At 35.0% G+C, this 19,952-nt stretch overlaps 1 protein-coding gene across 1 annotated transcript; it reads right to left on the bottom strand.

Moving 5' to 3' along the window:
• Window positions 1–445: 445 nt before the first annotated feature.
• On the bottom strand, window positions 446–15,762 carry LOC131152911 (uncharacterized). The gene is made up of 13 exons (XM_058104866.1): window positions 15,344–15,762; window positions 12,862–13,404; window positions 11,210–12,373; window positions 10,210–10,531; window positions 9,247–9,502; window positions 8,935–9,151; window positions 8,439–8,782; window positions 7,791–8,285; window positions 5,962–7,150; window positions 5,448–5,795; window positions 5,000–5,237; window positions 982–4,429; window positions 446–854 (listed from the first exon to the last, which is right to left on the bottom strand). The coding sequence occupies exons 1-12, from the start codon at window positions 15,455–15,457 to the stop codon at window positions 993–995; spliced, it is 8,667 nt and encodes a 2,888-aa protein (XP_057960849.1). The 5' UTR covers window positions 15,458–15,762; the 3' UTR covers window positions 446–854; window positions 982–992.
• Window positions 15,763–19,952: the final 4,190 nt, after the last annotated feature.

The following is a 19,952-nucleotide window of genomic DNA, read 5'->3' as shown; positions in this document are numbered from 1 at the left end:
CTTTATATAGCTACTTCTTCTAATCTTCTGGCCTCTCCTGTCCTCACTGTGTTTATCACTGAACTTATTTCATCCCTCACATTGTACATTCTCAGAGAATGATTAATTCAAGAAGGTTCCACCCTCGATTCCTCCAGCTGCAACCTTGCGAAACTTTATCAAAATTTTGAATTATTCTTCTTGAATTTCTAATCAAGGTGAAGGTTAAATAAATATTGATTAGATATATGAATTTGCAGTGTCGAAAATTCAGAATGTAAAAGAGAAAGATGAAGCATGCTGCGAGAAATGGACACATGCACAACTATGAATCAATCCAAATTTAAAGACAATAGTGTCTGTTTGTTATTACTTATTTTGTATTTTTATAAATGCATATTCATACTAAAATGCTACTTGAATTTATCTTTGGTTGTTAATAAATGCTGCACTAGAGAATCATTCTGTTCGGGAAAGGGGTGGGAGGATGTACACTTTATTTTTTTATTTATTTTTGGAGATCACAGTTTTTAGGTCAAGTTTTGCCATTCCAAATGGGCCAAACATGTTCTTGCTCTCAAGCTATGCAAGTTAGGACAATGGTTATGGAAAGAAATCCATCTACAGCCACTGAAATAAGGGAGGATAAATTACAAGCTATGAATCTGACAGATTATAGAACACACCAGAGAATCAGAGTGGAAACACTGCATGGCATTAATGCAAGCTCTGCGTTGTTCAAGACTAACCTCACATCATGAGTAGAAAAAAGATTAATAAATTCGTTGAAGCGCACTGTCCTCACCCTCGCTGAGATTCTTTGGAATGTATCGGGTCCATTCATAAAAAATAAGACTATGTTGCCCAACCCCAACCTGAAACAATAAGGAAAAAAAAAAAAGAATAATGTCCGAGAATTCTAAATTTGTACCCATTAAATTATAACTTGTAAACAGAGAACTCTGAAGCTTAAAACCAATGCAATGCTCTACTTAAATTCACCTCCGATGAATTTAATGCTTCAAACATTTTGTGAAGTATCCTTTGGAAACAACACACTTGGATGCGTCAACAAAAATGGCATCTGGACATTCAAATTCTGTGCAACTTCTTTCTGTATTGACAATCACAAGCGGATTCCCAATCTTTTCAAATGCTTCAGCAATCAACTTTACATCTACATTTGCAGATTCATGTTCTTGTCTGAGGACATTGAGAAATTCTTTGGGTAATTGTGACATAATATTCTGCAAACTGAACAAATCATGAAGGAGGCCATAATATTTTTCCGACTTTAAACAAAGCAAGCACACTATAACAATCAATCTCAGTACCAGCAGTGGATAGTAGGAATCAGAACATATGTTGGATTTTCTAATCCATTCAGTGGTGCCATACTCATTATGAAGAAGGTCCCAAACCATGTTGGCGACAAAATCAAGAATTTCTTCCAAATTTGAAGGAACATCAACTACTAAACTGGAACATTGTTTGACATTCCAATCTTGGTGTATGAGCCATTCAACAAAAGAAGATTTTGTAGTGAAAAAGTATCCCTGGGAGTAGGATACTAAAATCAGAAGGCGGTCAATAAGATACAAGAAACAACCAGGTGATATATAATCACTTTCTTCCCTCCAGTTGGCATTATAAATATCCAATAAGGCATCATAAAGCATGCATGGCAGGCATTTGTCATTTGAAGCTTCACTAGAATTGATCTGAGGAGGTACTGAATATGCATTCCTCTTTACTTCCTCAATGACTGCCTTCCATGGTGGATTCCCATGTAAACTTCTCACAATTTTCTCATATAGTTCATTTACCAGCTTATTAGACCCCATGATTGCTGTCACCACCCTTCCTATTCCACCATTTGTCAACTTTCTCTTCATGCTGATGTTGTTCAAAATAAATTCTCGAAGTAAACTCTTTGCAAGCTCTGTTTCCCTCAAACAAATCATATTATGGAACACTGATTTTCGCCAATCTAATGGAAAAACAATGGTAAAGAATTGACCAATAGATAGGTCTAGCCAACTCTGCAGTTCCAAGGCTTCATGATCCCTGTGATCCTTGAACTTGAACTCCATGAGATATTTTGTAACCTCAAAGATGTTAATAAGAGGCATGCTTTGGCAAAAGAATGACAAGGAACTCGCTACTGAGAAATCATAGAGAGTTTTTAGCATTTCCAACACCTTGATACCAACAGAAATTATTTCTGAACAAAAATAACTCTCAGCAGCAGATACAAACATGCGAGTATCAATAGTAACCAGATTCCCATTCCTATTGGAAAATCGCTGATCTATTTTTGTCACCCAATGAGCATCCGAATAAAGTAAAAGGAAATGTTCATCATCTACTTTCCTCCGCGCACCTAAGAAATTTAAACAGAAATCCCCATCTTCAGTTTCTAGTTGCTTAAGGTGATCTAACATGTTCAAAACCTTCTCCTTCCAAATGTTCCAATAGTAGACCAATGATTGAACAGAAATCTGATTCTGTAAGACTTCTGAATGCTCTGTTAGATCAGTTGCCAAATTGTCTTCCCAAAAATAGGTTGAGGCATTTGAATGAAAATGAATGTCCAGAATCTTTCTGGCCAATAATATTTCCCCTCTTAGACTTTTATGCATCCTTGAATCACTCAAATATTGTTTAACCTCGATTAAGCATCCCTGTAAATTTGACAAAATGACAGCCTCTGTACAAACTAATTCATGGAAGCTCTCGGACACATTCTTCGCAAAGGATTTGGCTTCTGCAAGAAGTTCTTTTTGTGGAAAGTGATTCAAAGGCCTACTGCTGCTTCCAGAATTCATATCAGAATTGGAAAACACATACAGGAGAATGATCATAGATGCCTCCTTAAATTTTTTAGCCTTTCCTAGTAAATTAGCCTCGAGCACAAGATCTCCTTTCAACCTAGCAATTTTTGCAGCCTCCACAAAGTTCCCTGATTCTTCTTCAAGCAACAAAAGCTCATCAAGGTATTTAAAATTCATCAAGAAGGTCCGTTTTGCAATTGAGGAGTGAAATAATTTAACATATTTCATCATTGCCTCTTTATCCTTGAGCTTATGATAATGCAGTGCGCATCCTTCCAACAAATCTTCTGCAATATCATATATTTCATTTTTTTTTTTGACCATGCAATGTCTTGTAAGTTCATTTTTTTCCCAATATTCAATGAATTGCAAAAGGGTTTCTTTGTTGGTCTCTGGATATAATAAAATTTTCGCTTCCTTACAAACAAACTCGTATAATTGAGTAGAGTGCATCTTAGCAATTGTCTTTGCCTTTTTCAAAAGTTGGTGTTTCTTAGATGGCTGCAAAGGCAAAGAATTCCTTTTGGGCATGCAAGGAGAGTTGGAGAACACATGCCAAAGAATGACCAGAGATGCTTCTTTAAAACTTCCAGCCTTTTCTAGCAGATTAGCCTGAAGCATATCATCTCCTTTAATCTTGGCAATGTTGGCAGCCTCAAGAAAGTTACCCAACTCTTCTTCAAGCAACAAAAGCTCATCAAGGTATTTTAAATTCATCAAGAAGGTCCGTTTCGCATTTGAGGAGTGAAATAATTTAACATATTTCATCATTGCCTCTTTATCCTTGAGCTTATGATAATGTAGTGCACATCCTTCCAACAAATCTTCTTCAATATCATATATTTCATATATTTTTTTGACCATGCAATCTCTTGTAAGTTCATTTTTTTCCCAATATTCAATGAATTGCAAAAGGGTCTCTTCGTTGGTCTCTGGATATGATAAAATTTTCGCTTCCTTACAAACAAACTCGTATAATTGAGTACAGTGCATCTTAGCAATTGTCTTTGCCTTTTCCAAAAGTTTGTGTTTCTTAGACGGCTGCAGAGGCAAAGAATTCCTTTTGGGCATGCAAGGAGAGTTGGAGAACACGTGCCAAAGAATGACCAGAGATGCTTCTTTAAAACTTCCAGCCTTTTCTAGCAGATTAGCCTGAAGCATATCATCTCCTTTAATCTTAGCAATGTTGGCAGCCTCAAGAAAGTTACCGAACTTTTCTTCAAGCAACAAAAGCTCATCAAGATATTTTAAATTCTTCAAGAATCGACGGATCAAGCCCATAGAATGAAAATCTTTAACAAATTTCATCATTGCATCATTATTTCCAATCTCATGATAATGAAATGCACCTCTCTCCAGAAAATCTTGTTCAATTTGGATATTTTTTTCAATTTTTTTTAACAAACCAGCACCGGTAGCTGCCTTTTGTCTCCAAGTATGGATGAACTGCAAACCCATGTTAAAGAGTCCTGCATTGGTGCACACAGCTAAGCATTCAGAGAAGAAGTTGCCTCTTGCGTAAAGTTCAGCGGCAAGCATATGATGTCCAGCCTTGCAAAAACATTCTGCAGCTCTGTCAAGCATAGATTCACCACATTTTTCCATATATATTCTACCTGCGACAGTAAAACCATATGGACTCAAAAGAAAAGAACAAAAATAAAAATAAAAAAATCTAGTAGGTGAAGGCCTAAGAATTTGTTTTTTTTTTTTTTTTATGTTGGATAGTGCAACCAGATGACTTGACATATATTGAGTCATAAACTCATATGAAAATGACCATGTCATGATTAAGTACTAGATAGCATGTGAACAATCTGCATTATGTATGGTGACGGAAATAATCTTTAAATACAAGCCCATTTCTCTTACCTTGCACTTGGGAGTATGAAATTTGAACCTTGGATTTAAGTATGGATTTGGACTGTAGTTAGGGTAACTTTTAGATTATTGATAAAACTTTGGTCTAACACTAATTCACAAAAATATTAATTGTTGAACACTGAAACTGCAGGCTTCAGACAAGACCTAAACAAAAGTTTCAAGTCTATTTAAAGTTTGAAGAAAAGCAAAATTTTAAAGTAATATTAAAAAACTTTAAAAATACTTCAAAAGATCACAGATTCCAGTCCTCATGGTCTAATATTTTAGGATGAAAATGACAGTATAAGAAAAAGAACAAATACCCGCTTTGTCGTACTCCTTCAACTTATAGAAACACTCTGCTGCTATCCCTCCTTTGCCAATGGCATCAAATAACTCAGCAGCCTGCCTAAGGATTTTGCTTGCATTTTCTGGATTTGAATGCCACATGCACTCAGCAGTTGTTTGATGAAATTTAGCCTTAGCCCATTTTTCCATGTACACATCCCCAGCTCTTTCGAAGCACATGATTGCCATCTCATAGTTATTTTCATAGAATAGCTGCTAGATATAAACAAATAAGGATTGCTGTGACTCACTATAAAATGCCTGAAAAACTGTCCCAGTAGTAGTGATGACAATTGTTATAATATTTACAAGAGAATAAAAGGAAAATTTTCAAAATGAGTATCATAAATTGTGGTGTCAGAAAAAAATGAATGGAAGAAGGAGAAAAAAATAGCAACATCAAATTGAAAAAATGGACCGAACCTTTATACCCCGAGATCTCCACTCATATGGGCTGCTAGCACCTTGCATTCCGAGCACAAGTGAATCATCTAATTGACTGACTTTAACAAGAGATAATATTTTCCAATAGTCAAACACAGGGTTGGTTAGCCCCTCTCTATTCTCACAGATCCACAACCTTTGCCTTGTTCGAGTCATGGCCACATATAACTGCTTTAGTTCAGAGCACAAAACATTGTCTACATCAGAATTTGGAGAGGGCCCAACAGAAATGGAGTCAAGCATCTTATGAACCTTCATGAACTGATGGATTGATCTCCATTGTTTTTCAGCAGGTGATGAGCTAAAAAAGTTGTACAACAGTACATCCTACAAAAAAAAAAAAAGAGTGGGTTTAAAGTTAACAAAGAAATAAGAAAAATGAAAAATAAAAAATTAAAGAAGATGGGTTTATCATTTGAAAAATTGATCAAAACAAATATAGTTATAGAGGCAAGCTATTTGACTTACAACCATATAAATATTGAAAATTCACCTGAAACTCCAGGCCCTTGCACTCCATTATTGTTAGAACAAGAGCTTGGCTTCCAACACACTTCAAAATATCATCCTTAGCACGATCATCCCGTACTAATATGACCTGCTCTGCTCCAAAACACACAATATTCCCACTAGAACCATTGCTTCCAAAAATTTTTATGATTGCATCTTCATTTGCCTCAACCAGCACTGGAGGTTCCCCATCTACACGACTTGTCTCAGGGTTCAAAACATCAATTGATAAAGGGAAAAAATAGTAAAGAAGGTCAATTATGCTTTGTGCTAACTTGAGCACTCCAGCATGGGTGCGGAAATTCTGGCTCAAACAAAAAATATCAGAGAGTTGTCCCTTCTTTGACCTCTCATTGGTTTTCTCACTTCTGAATCTTGATACAAACTCCTTGAAGAACAGATGGCGTATATCTTCAAATCTGAAGTCTATCCCCTTTGCAATGGTTTGTGCTGTGTCACCTGAAAACACAAAGCCCTCATCAACATTTCTGCAGATATATTTGAAAAGAGCAATTTGTCTTATGGTGAGGTCCTGCACCTCATCAACATACACAAAGTCCATTTCATCACCCTCATATCCCTTATCCATTAGTCGACGATGAAGATCATTTACGATATCAGCCAAGTCAAATTCACCGTTCCTAATTTTTCTCTTTTCATATTCTAGAAAAATATCACAAACCATCTCTCTTTTCTCTCTGCTTAATGTGGAAACCCTCTTCTGAGATAGTGAAACATAATCCTCTAGACAGAGTCTACCATCATAGGCCATCCCGACTTGCATGCCACCTTTTATATGAGAAATTATTTCAGTGAAAACTCTGGATGAGTCAAGTGTCTTGGTGAGCTGGGTATTAAAATGAGGCCAGTAAGACGAACTAAATCTTTCATAATTCACCTCCTTTGTTCTGATAAAATTTTGTAATGCAACTGATCTTGAACTTCCAGTTTTACCACGAAAATGGTTTCTTGCTTCAGCAAATCTCTCAAAATATGAGTTACCAACTGTTCCATCAAGCATCATTAAGAACTTTTTAAATGTTATTACAAGAGGGTATGAATTGGATGAGATATCAGTAAAAGAATCTGGAATACTGATGAATTCTTCCATATCATCAATACCATGCAAGTCCATCGACGTACTTGAAGAAAAATCACCCCCGCAACAAAAGCTGAATATTTGAAAAGACATTGTCAGGAAGGAAAAAGGTCCTTGTGTAACTAAAATAAGTGCATAGTGATAAGACATTTTGCATGTTAAATTTTCAAGCCAAGCAAGCAATAGAAAACCTTGAAGAATTACACTGCATGGAACCTGTTTGAACATGTTTGTATACAAACTAGAAAACCTAGAAGAACCTTGAAGAATTACATTTTCAAGATGCCAAACGACTTTGTATAAAAAGTTTTTAGAAAAAAAAGAAAAAGGAAATGTAAGTTAGACATTACAGCTTCTTTTTCTCCCCCGAAATTGCAAGTGTTACTAACTCTTTGCACTGACACTCCATCTTAAATAAATGCTCTCAAGGTTTAATTGACAAACCAATTACAAGAGCAGATATTGAAGGGCAATTGGCATACAATATATGCAGTAAAATTGTTTGATGCTTTGATCCTGTGATGTTTAAGACACGCTTAAAGGGACTTTCGTTATTGTACTATTGTAGGACACATGAACAAGGGAATCATTGAAATGCTACTTTTCAGCAAAAAGAACTGGGAAAAAAAGTGCAAATAGTTTAAAGATGAACAAATCATGACATTAACAAATGCAAAATAATTGCAACATTTTTTTATTTACTATCGTCCCACCTTTTCAAACGAGACAAATTATGTTTGACAGCATAACACAATTTTGGGCTAACTGTAACAAACATCTGGCGCAAGATCGCTCCTTTATCATCTTCAACATAACTGGAATCCTCGGTTCTCTTGGTAGCATCCATGGAAGAAATGCTATCAACTTTATCAAATCCTTCCCTGGCAATATGGTGGAGTTGCTCTTTTTGAAGTAGCTTCATTGTCAAAACAGTTGTTTTTCCAGAGCCTGACCTTCCAAGTATGAAGGAGCTTTGACTGAAATGGATGATTTCCATTTCTTGGTTCGTCAATTCAAATGGAAGGTCCAACTCATTGCCATGGTGGTCAGAAAGCAAGTGGCTGACCACACCAGATGACAGCGAGTAAAATTTCATCAACAGACAACTCTCCCTCACTTTTGAGTCCTCAACATGTGTTTGTTCGTAAGGATTCTTATACTTAACAATGTAAGGATTGGTCCTCCAACACATTGGAACTTCCAACTTCCTATACTCAAAAAAGAAAGGAAAATTAAAATTAATATGTAGTTAACTTGTAAAGAAGATATTCCTATGTTTGGTCTGTCTCCACCACGGGCATTATCCAGGATTTTTGTCTATGACTGCAATTAAGATCAACATTTAGTGGTAGAGAACATACCCTTCAAGACATGGTGTCTTGCAACGACAAAGATAATCATCAGTATACATTCCAAATATTTTGTCAAGACGTTCAGCTAACTCGTGGATTTCCTCCAAAGGCAATATATCCCAAACTTTCAATATTTGGGTGTACATTGATTCCTCCAAATCAATAGAGAAAACAATGTAGAGACCTTTAACCTTCAATTTTTTCAGCATATTTTTAGAGCTTTCATGAACACCTAAATTCCTCTTTGGCCGCCAGCCATTAGAAAGACGCAGTAATAAGTTAATTACCATCTTTTTTGTCTCACTTGTCTTTAGTTTATCCAAAGATTTCTTGAATTTATCACTGAAAAGAACCTGCGGGTGCACAGACAAAAAAATGAAGTAAAATATGTAAGATTTAAAGATTAAAGTGCATAACCTAAGGGATTAAAAAATGCAAACAGTATAATGAATAATACTAACAGGATGACAAGCATTTGAGGTTTTAACTATTGAAGTCTGCATACCTTCCATCTTGCATTTCTGAACAGAATGCTATCCTTATTGAGCAAATCATTGAGTTCATCAAGTTCGTTCTTAACACTTATTATAGCTTTTTCCAAATCATGATCTTCATCGGCATTAAAAAAACATTGACGACTCTTTGTGTCACAAATTAATTCGTCCCAGATAGGTTGACTACTTGCTAGGGTATCTTCACTTCCTAAAATCCAAAGACAATGCCTGCGATGGCGTAAAAGTACAATAGTTTTAGTTTTACTCTCAATCTTCAAATACAAAATAAAGAATTTATTAGTGGAGATCAGTTCGATCCATACCGAGCCCTCGTCAAAGCAAAGTTGATTTTCACAGGACTGGAGATGAAACTAGCCTTTTTCTTATTATTAGCTCTTACAGTTGACACTATTATTATGTCCTCTTCTCCAATGTGGAAATCATCAATTGATTTGACCTTCACTGTAAAGCTACCATTGTTCTCATACTTGGAGCCAAGTTTCTCTTTAATTGCCACAACTTGAGCAGTGTGAAGAGATACCACACCAATGCTGAGCTCATGCCTTGATACTTTCCATGCTGCTTGGGATATCAATAATGTGTCATTGAAAAATATCATTATAAAATCCAACATCTGATGGGGTGACAAAATTTTATAGCTGGATAGTTTTTCAAGGTACCAAACAAAGTGGTTGCCTAATTGGTATAAACCAGTGGCGTCAAGTTTTTCTTTTTAATGTGTTATAATAGTATTTTTCTTTCAATTATTTCCTTTTTTTATTGATCTGAATAAAATGAAATTTTTTGAGAAGCATCTATTGAGAAAAGAAAATTGTTGGATTTTATAGAAGACCATTCCCTAGACAAATTAGCCGGATAGTTTTAATGATGGCTGTTCAAGGTTGAGAAGGATATGAAAATATGAATGAAATGTCAGATTGAATGTCTGACTTCTCCCTTGACATAGTTCGACTCCAAATGGGTTCCAGCAAGAAACAGTAGCCTAATATTCCCATAAAACTCAGTCCATTCCTATTCATGCTAATACAGTTTGGCCTTGAAGGAAAAACCAATTAGGTAATGAAGAAAGAGGTCCTCTATTGCCTTCCCATAGTGCGACTTCAAAGTTCAAAAGTTATAGATTCTACTGCTGAATAGTTCTAGCTTCGTAAATTTCAATTTTCAAAAATTCTTTTTTAAGAACAGAACATAGAGTGAACCAAAAAGACTTTGAATAAAAATAACTAAATTAAGATTTTCTAACTAGAGGTGAACAGGTGTAATACCTCTATACAGTTTCTGCAATATTGTCATCACAACAGCTAACTCAACCGTATTTTTGTAGCCATGCTGATCCTCTTCCTCTTGCCCATTTAAAATATTTATGAAAGAATAGTGTCCAAACATTGGTCCAGGAAGAAAGCATTTTGCATAACATTTTCTTTTAACGTTAGGTGCATCAAGTAACTGGCCAAGATAAAATTTTGAATTTGGAAAGGAGCTTATTAATGGATGCATTCTGTATTGTGTATTGAGAAGGAGTTTTGAATGTCCCAATGAACTCAGCCTTCCAAATAAACTTCTTCCAAAGCCAGCCATATCAGCAGCCTGTAGAAGAACGGTATCAAGTGAAAAAAAAGTGATAATAGTCGGTTCAAATAAAACAAAAGAAACGAAGGAATCTGTAGAGGAACCTGTCTATTAAATATCAAGACAACCAACCTAGCCAAAATAATAATTGCAAATAGTTACTTCAGTTATTTACTGTTACTGCTGTGTTTCATTGCTGTGTTTGTGAGTAATATGGCAAGGAATGTGCTAGAAACCAGTTTTCCACATTCTCGGCCTATGGAGCTATTTATATTGCCTCCAACCCAGTCTCCCACGAGTAGATGAAACACATTGTAAATTTGTAATTGATTGTCAATTTGTTCAAGAGAGACTTGTACATTAGCTTATTACCATGGATCATGTTAAATCTGAATTTTAACTTGTTAATTTATTAATTAAAGCCTTGAAATGTGCTCAGTTTAAATCTTTTTGTAACAAGCTAGGAGCATTTGATATCTATGCTCCAGCTTGCAGGTGAGTGTTACTAGTTACTGTAGATTATTTAGTGTTGCTGCTGTCTGTTACTCCAGTGCTAGTAAGTGTGAGTTAGTTGAGCTTGACATGTATTATAAGTAGAGGGAGAGACCTATCATTGTGACTATGTCTTCGAATTACCAGTTCTTCAACAATAAGGACAACAATAATAATAAGATAACCAAGTGAGTAATACTTAACCTTGCTGTGAACTATTGCTGGTAATTGACAATCATCACCAATGAGAATAGCATTCCTTATGTCAGGTAGTTGTAGGGGAATCAATGATTCACACTCTTTCAACTGTGTAGCCTCATCTATAACCAACAAATTCAGCGGTTCCATCCCAACCTTGCACAACATATCTGAACTAGAAGCAGTGCAAAAAATTAGGGAAGCCCTTTCAAAACAGAATTTCATTATTGACTCTCTGTTCTGAGGAAGGTCAAGATCATGAAGAGACTGGTGGAGATGTTTAAGAAGGCGAAGAAATTCTCTTCTGACATAGAGCAGGGATGACATTTCCTCCGGACGCACAAAAGAATCCTCAAGAACTACTTCATGGGAAAACAACTTCTCCAATTCTTTTTCAGAAACCACATTGCCCCAAGAAAATAAAGGTTCCATTGAATCAATCAAGTCCACCAGAGAAACTAATGATTGGTAGTTGTGCTCCAAAATGAAACTTCTGGGCATATGAGTATAGAAAGCGATGATGCATTTTCTAAGTCTTGGTGCAATGGAATTGAATTGCTCCCTAGCAAAGGCAAGAAATGATGTATTCATCTTGTCATGTTCATCCACAATGCAGCATTTTTTATCTTCTATGAAAGTTTGGTAGTGCGAAGCACCATCTTCAAGTAAAGCTATCATGGAAGTGAAACAATGATTCCAACCTGTCTGTGGTCCAAGGCATTCTATCAGACTTTTGGTGCGGTTGTCCAAATAGATCTCTTCACTGTCTGAATCAACTTGCATACGTTCCTTACTCCCAAATACAACAATATCTCCTAATGAGCAAAATGAGGCATCCTTTCCAGAGTCCATTTTATAATGTTCTTTTACCAGTTTTAGCACACGAGAGGCCAGTCCAGTAACCGCAACATTTGTTGGTGCACAAGCAAGGGTCCTGCAGTTCACTCTTAAAAGCGTAAAGAGCAACATGCTAGCGGCTTTAGTTTTCCCCGTAGCTGGAGGTCCCCAGATGAGTTCCACAGATGATTTGTGGTTGCATTGCAACTTCCTAAGAGAAGCCAAAACTGCCTTAGCTTGGGATTCATTAAGCATAGAGGACAAAGTTGTATTAAATTTATCAGCCCAGGATTCATTATTCCATTTACGACAGAGATCACAGTCTTTCTCAACCTGTCAAACACCATCAAATTACCAACCAATTGAATTTAACATAACAAAAAGCACATGACACTTCATATTTTTCACATTGAAAACCATTTAAAATCAGGAAGAAAAAGAGACAGGAAGAGAGAGAGATCTTTTGAAACCTAACAAATATGTTGCCTACTCAACATCTATGGGCAAATTGATTCCTAACATCACATAAGATATTCACTAAGCTTTTCCATGACACATCACTTTTACATTCTTATCTATATAGAACTTGTAAAAATATGAAGAAATGGACAAGAACATATGAACAAATACACTTTTTCTGTTTGCTATCAATGAAAATGAGAAGGAAAATAAGATATTAACAAATCAATAAACAACTCATTTCTTGAACATATGATAAGTATCATTACTTTCTGCCTAGAATATACTACAATCAATATTGAGACAAGCTGCTTGCGATGTCCACATGGACCAAAAACTCAATACTGCACAAGGCATCTTACCACAGAATCAAATTGCAGAACTTCCTTGACAATCTGCAGATTTTTATGCTTCTTTAATGCCTTCCATATTCTCTTGTTAGTTGTTATATTCATCAAGAAAATCATAGAAAACTTCTTCATCTTATTTTCCACTTCAAATTTTTTTGATGCTTTGACTTCAAATGAAGTAGATATACTGTCATCTTCGTAAGTGTTCTCCACAAGTCTGGTGACAGTTGCAAGAGTCAATGACCTTCCCACCACTTGTAGGTCAAAAATTGTTTCTAGATTATCATTTGTAACAATAAAAATATCTCCAGGCAGCACTCTGTAAGGCCCCTTTTGATGATCGCCAAATATGTTCTCCCAGTAATTGGCCTTCACAGCATACTGTAATTCTCCACATTGCTTGGAGTTATCGGTAAACATAACTTCTGCAAAAGGCAATTCAGATATATGCTCCATAGCAGAATACAGTTCAGCTCTTGTATCTTCCAGTAAAGGATAGATATATGAACTAAAGTAATCATCCACCGTTTGAAATGATTCAGGAATCTTTTGCAACTGAGAAAGCAATGAAAATCGCATTTACGAAATCCTTAGTAACCCTTGCAGTTTGCAAATATCAAGATATTATTTTATATAGCAGAAGATACATAACTGGTAAAACAATAATATGAAAAGCACAGATATGCATACAGCCCAAGGGTCCATGTGGTTGCAATGACATATGAAGTTATACAGATGCTTCTACATATTTGAATAGATGGAGAAGCATCAAGTGACAGTATATAAACTTCAGATTGGATTAAAATTGAGTTCAACTGTCAAAATTTATTCAAGCTTTTATAACATAAAGGCCCAACTTTAAATTAGAACCCTGTACCATAAATCATTGAAACCTTTTCACAATGAATACATATATTTTTGTAATTAGATTCCTCTGGCCTTGATTTGTCTACTTGTCAGAAACATTGTAAATAAACATGTTCCAATCACAAATTTTGCTAATCCTGATTGGAACAGGTTCATATTTTTTTTTCCAAAAATTCTAATTAAACCAAAAAAATTTCTTGAATTCCCTATGATCTAATGATACATTAACATGTCCTTCTTAGACAAAATAAAAGTTCTCTTATTTCTATATTCATTCCTAGTTGTAGTGGGGGGGGGGGAAGCACTAATGCAAGAGGGCCTTTTGTAGGCTTATAATTCTAGAATACTAAACAAATTTAACTAGGGAGTAATACTTATGTTGTTTGAACTTGCTCCATGTACATTATGCGTTGCTGATGACCAGGGGAGTCATAGGTTTGAAAAGCTACTTAAGACGACTATTCTCTAATGTGCAAATTATTAAGTTAGGATTTATATTCATAGCTAGAGGGTGGCTTCCCTGAAGTCTATGAAGGGGAATGTTTCACATAAGGGCTTCTTGGCCCTCCACATGAAACTTTAAATTCCTAGAACCGGCTCAGTGGTGCATATGGGGAGTGGGGTACCCCAATAGAATGGCACGAGCTAGGGTTAGTGTCCATATTCTGTCATATGAGGGCAGTATTGTGTTTTCTTATTTCTTCTCTTTTTAATTCATTCTTCCATTCGATAAGCAGTGTGTTTGTGCATAATTCTAGGTTGTGTTAGTTACATATTAGGTATCTTTTCCTAGTAGCATTGAGTTAAATAGTCGACACACCGTCAAAGCAGGTGGCCTAATAGCGGTTGGGGAATGATTCGATCAGAGAACGAGTCCTGCTTGGCTTAAAGGATTCTTATAAGGGACTTTTATGCCTGTCCAAGTCCCCTTTGTGATTTGTCTAGTACCGCAGCACGTGTATATGTGGTTCACCACTCCTCTTCTTTGGCACATAAAAATAGATAACAAATTAAATGAAGTAAATGGCTGAAATTATATAGTTGAAAGATAATTTACAAGTGCTTAATTGTAAGTAAGGCAATCATGAACATAGATAGAAATTTTATTAAGGACATGATAGTTTCTAAAGAAAATATTGTCTTTTAATGAAAAGACATAAAATTAATAGATATTTTCATGATAAAATTTAATAATATCATCCCTCGTCCATTCCACATTCATCAAACTAAACATAACATAATACATTTGATTAGTCAGCTGGAACTGAATCTTATTTTCCAATCCACTAACAACACACACACACACACACACACACACACATAGACAGTTTTATCATTTTTTATTTTTTTGCTAGAAACCAAGCTAAGACGGGTGAAAGAAAATAATGGGAATTAGAAGTAGTGATAGGAAATTGAGAAAGAAATTGATCAAATAAAAGAAATGGGGGTACACCAGCTACTACAGGGGCCAGATATTACAAATAAAAACATAAGTGAAACAGTATATATACATATCGAATGTAAAATAGTAAACACGCTGGTTTAATATTGACGTGTATAAATTCCTGAACGCTTAATGGCGGTACAAAGAGGAAATATATGCATGATAGAGAACTAGCTAGCAGACCCGGTTAGCGTATAGATCTTCATTGCAGATGTCATCGGAAGACCAGGAAAACAGGATGTCAGTGAGATCCAAATACTCCTCAGCTGCTTCCATTGCTCTATCTTCAGCTTTCATTAATTTCCAGTACTACCCAATTCCTTAACAAGACTGATTTATATATTCAATGGATGTGAACGAATTCACTGCTTTACTCGGATACGAAAGAGAGAGTGAGATTAGAGAGTGAGATTGGCTTAAGAGAAATGAACAGGGGGGTAATCTGTGTGCTGTTCTGCACTGGCTAGCTAAATGGGCTTGGAAAGCATAAAGCTCATGGAAGCTGATGAGACTTCCAATTTAATTAGAGTGAAAAATACGCAAAAATCAGGATCGTAGATGGCTGCGCGCATGTATGGTGTGTCCTCGGCTTCCATGCTTACCATTAATTAACAGTGCTGACTACAATGTTCCACTTACCCCCATAATAGAGTTTTGATCATATGTACACAGTATCTGCTGCCAAATGTTTTATTTCTCATGTTAAAATCATACTTCATTTTATTCTAGCCTTATCTTTTCTATTCTATTTTATTCCTTTTTGCTATAAAAATGTTGCTCTGTGAACATGGGTGGCTTACATCTTGGGTAGCAGACTGAATGAAGCCGAATGCGAGATCATTTTTTTTTTTTCATTTGGCTTTTAAGCTCGTGATTAAAATGTAAATGATGACTATGTGTGATGAGTCATGAGCCAAGCTTATCGACAAAGTCTGGTCGCTTATTGTGTGACATTTATAGTTTGACGCTGGTCCAAATGTAAGGAGCCAAAAAAATAAAATAATAATTAAAAAAATTATTAATTAATTAATTAATTAATTAATTAATATTAAGAAAATTAATTAAATTAGGAAATTTGAGGATTTTGGGTATATATATACTTAATTACATATAAGGATAAATTATATATACACTTTTATATATAAAATAAAATTATATAAAGTAAAGTAAGAGATAAAGGAAAGAAAGAAAAAATAAAATAAAATAAAAAAGGGAAACTTAAAGGCTAAGCTTCCTAGAGAAAACAGGAAGTGGAAAGAGAAAAAAAAAACTATTCACGCAGCAGAACAAAGGAAGGAAAAGATAAAAAAAAAAGAATTCTCTCAGCTCACGCTCTCCACTCCTTCTCTCTCTACAATTTCGCGGCGGATTCTCGTCCAATTGAAAATTCAAAAATATCACTAGATTTCATTATCTGTCATCGACATATCTACTGAAATGGATTTGTCGTAAGAGTATCGTGGGCATATCTCTTGGGGTAAGGCAAATTCTCATTCTTATCTCAATTTTTTTAAAATTTTAAGTCAAATGGGTGATTAGACACCACGAAGAGAATATAGGGATAATTTTCTACAAGTCTAGCAGAACAGATTTCTTATAGGGTCGTTGTAAAAATAGCCCCAAAATTAGGATAATGAGTTATTTAGAAATTAATTGTTATTTAATTAATGTAAATTAGGAAATGTTAACATAATATTTTATTGAAGTTGATTTGATTGAATTAGGGTTCGGGTGAGCGTCGCGAGTATAATTTTGGGAGCCCTATAGGCGTGGTTCAGGGAATCAGGTAAGGGGGAATAAAATTATATCAGTATTTTATTAAGGTGAACCAATTATTTACGAGCATATGAAATTTATTATTTATTTATATGATTTTTCAGAATAGCCTGATTACTGGAAAAATGATGATTTTGGTTTAAGGTTATATTTGAGATAATTGCTTATGATATTAAAATCGTGTGGCATAAGAACAATTTCTTTCTAATAAATTGAATATGAATTTCTGTGGTATTTGAGCTTGCATAAGGTGTTATTTAGAATGATTATGACATGATGAATGAATTTTTATGTTTGACTCTTGTGTGGGAATGTATTGATATATTGGATACCTGTGTGGTAATGTATTGATGCATCTGTGTGAACTAACTGGTTTGGTTATTCGTATGCATCTCAATATAACGTTGACATGAGAAGGTTGTTATATTGCCTATATGTAAATCATGATATGACGTTAGCAGGTCAAGGAGCTTGTCATATTGTCATTTATATGGAGTAGGACATTGGCAGGTCGAAGAGCTTGTTCTACTGATGTATGACGGGTAGGTCATAGGGATTGGATACTAGTGAATAATGGCGCATGTGTGGGCCATGTTATGTACCCTGTGTGGGTAGTGGTGTCCGTGTGGGCCACGTTATATCCTGTGTGGATAATGACACTTGTGTGGACCATGTTATGTACCCCGTGTGGGTAGTGGTGCCTATGTGGGCCACGTGTAGATAAGAAGTACGTAGGTGCCTGTGTAGGCCACGTACTGATATGTACTCAGTCGCTCTATGTGGGCCACATACTGAGGATATTGGAAGACGAAGTATAAGTTGTGTGATTCTTGTGTGGATGTGTTGTGCATGTGAATTTAATTAAAACATAATAGTAATGGTATAGCATATTGTGAATGCATGAGTGTGCATGCGGCGAGGTAAACATACCACTGGGGGCTTGCTGAGAAAGGTGAGTGCTCTACTAGATAGTTTCTTGGTATCAGTGCAATGGGATGCTACTTGTATGGGCGGGTAGACATCCCAATCCTTGGAAACTTTCACCTTTAAAATAATAAAGGTGTATATACTGACGGCGAGGTAATTCTCCACCTGAGGGCTTACTGAGTAAGGTGAGTGCTCTGGTAGGTAGTTTTAATACCAAAGCAGAGGGAAGTTACTTGTATGGACGGGTAATCTTCCCTATCCTTGGGGACTTTCGCCTGCATAAAAATTATGTACTTGTGCATATTGGATGTGTGTATGATATCAGATGTCAGTGATGTTATTAATGATATGTTTTCTCAGTTGGTATTGATATTATATGAGAAACAGTTTAATTTGATATATAAACTTTAAAACTCATTTGTCACACACTGTTATAATTTATTCCACCCTTACTGATAAGTGTCTCACTCTAGTGGATTAACAATTTTTCAGGTTCTTCTGGAGATCGGGTTTGAAGGCCTAAACTGAGATTGTATTTGGTAGTTTCTTTTTTAGGTATTGTGAGATACTGGTATATATACAGATATATTTGTACTTGGTTATGTTTTAAATACTGATTGTAGATACAGATATCTGGATGTGTAGTGTTTGTTTTTGAGTTGTTATATAGAACTCTGGTATTTATTTGAGATTATTTATTTATGTTCTGTTGCGTGCATGTTAATTATGGTATCAGATACAGGTGATTGGAACACGTGACACCTGAGTCCCACTTGGCGGGTTCGGGGCATCACACCTAACCCATGACATCAACTCTACTGTGTATAGAGATTATAAAAATATTATCATATGCATGTTTATATTGATCTCTTTATTTGAATTTTATTGTAAAATTGTGTAAATTTTAATTCACCTCAATTTAGTCTAAAAATTTAAAAACTCTAAGTCAAGAAGTAGCGTTAGCATTTTTAATGTAGTGCCTATACTTTTAATCACATCAATTTCATTTTTATACTTTGCTTATCTTTTTAATTCGTGTTTCCTTCCATATTTATAGTTTAATCTTGACAATGACAATAAAAATTGAATAAAAAGCATAAGACGTATAGGAAATTTAAACATGAAAAAATATTGTGCATTAATTTATTTAGTTTCTCGACCATCAATTTCAAACACATCTCCACATTATGTAATAGTAATGAGTTTTTTTATTTTATTTTATTTTATTTTATAATAGAAGAACTTCAGCCACCAACAAGCTCTTTGGACCCCCTAGTGCAGTACCAAACTTATGGATCAGCGTCCCCCCCTAGGTCTCACTGATCAGGTAAAGTTCGGAATGCGGACATGGCTTCCGTGCATCAGTTGGACGTTCGGCTAACCCGACCCCCAAGACACATCTTCATTACCATCCACAATCCCCGCTGGCTCACAGAGAACTCTCACCATCCACGGATAGGTAGCTTATCTGTTTTTTAAGGATCTATATAGATTATGTACTTGATTTGATGCAAGGAAAATAAGGAATAAATTTATTTTTTAATATATTTTTTCACGATATTAAATATTATTAAAAATAAAATATATTTTTCTAATATGTTTCAATTTTTTTTAAAAAAAATGATAATAATGTGCCAATCAAATTTTATTCATTAATTTACTATGTATGCTTTACTTTTATTTTTGTTCACTTCCTTTGATAACCAAATATGAAAAAATGGATTCATTTAAATTTTTAAAATTTTCTTGATATTTTTTAAGTTTCAAAAGACACTTTAGTTTTTTTTTTAATATTTTATTTATTTCTATTTCTTAAAAAAAATATAGTTGGGTTTATTAATATCAGTCAATATATGTGTGTTTGTTTACTATTGGTAAGATATTTTGAATTGTTTTGATTGATGAGAATATATATATATATATGAGCTTATGCATGTGCTTTTGGTAGTTTTTATTTGGATAGTGTATAAATTATTTGAAACTAAAAATGGTTTAAATAAATTGGTGGTAGAAGATAGTTTTAAAGTGTAGAATTTCTTGTACATGCCATTTTTGCCTTTTTTTTTTTTTTTAAATTAGATTTTAAAAT

Source organism: Malania oleifera, chromosome 4 (assembly GCF_029873635.1).
Source record: "Malania oleifera isolate guangnan ecotype guangnan chromosome 4, ASM2987363v1, whole genome shotgun sequence".
NCBI lineage: Eukaryota > Viridiplantae > Streptophyta > Magnoliopsida > Santalales > Ximeniaceae > Malania > Malania oleifera.
Note: the sequence above shows the minus strand (reverse complement) of the source record. Positions and strands in the feature narration are given on the sequence as shown.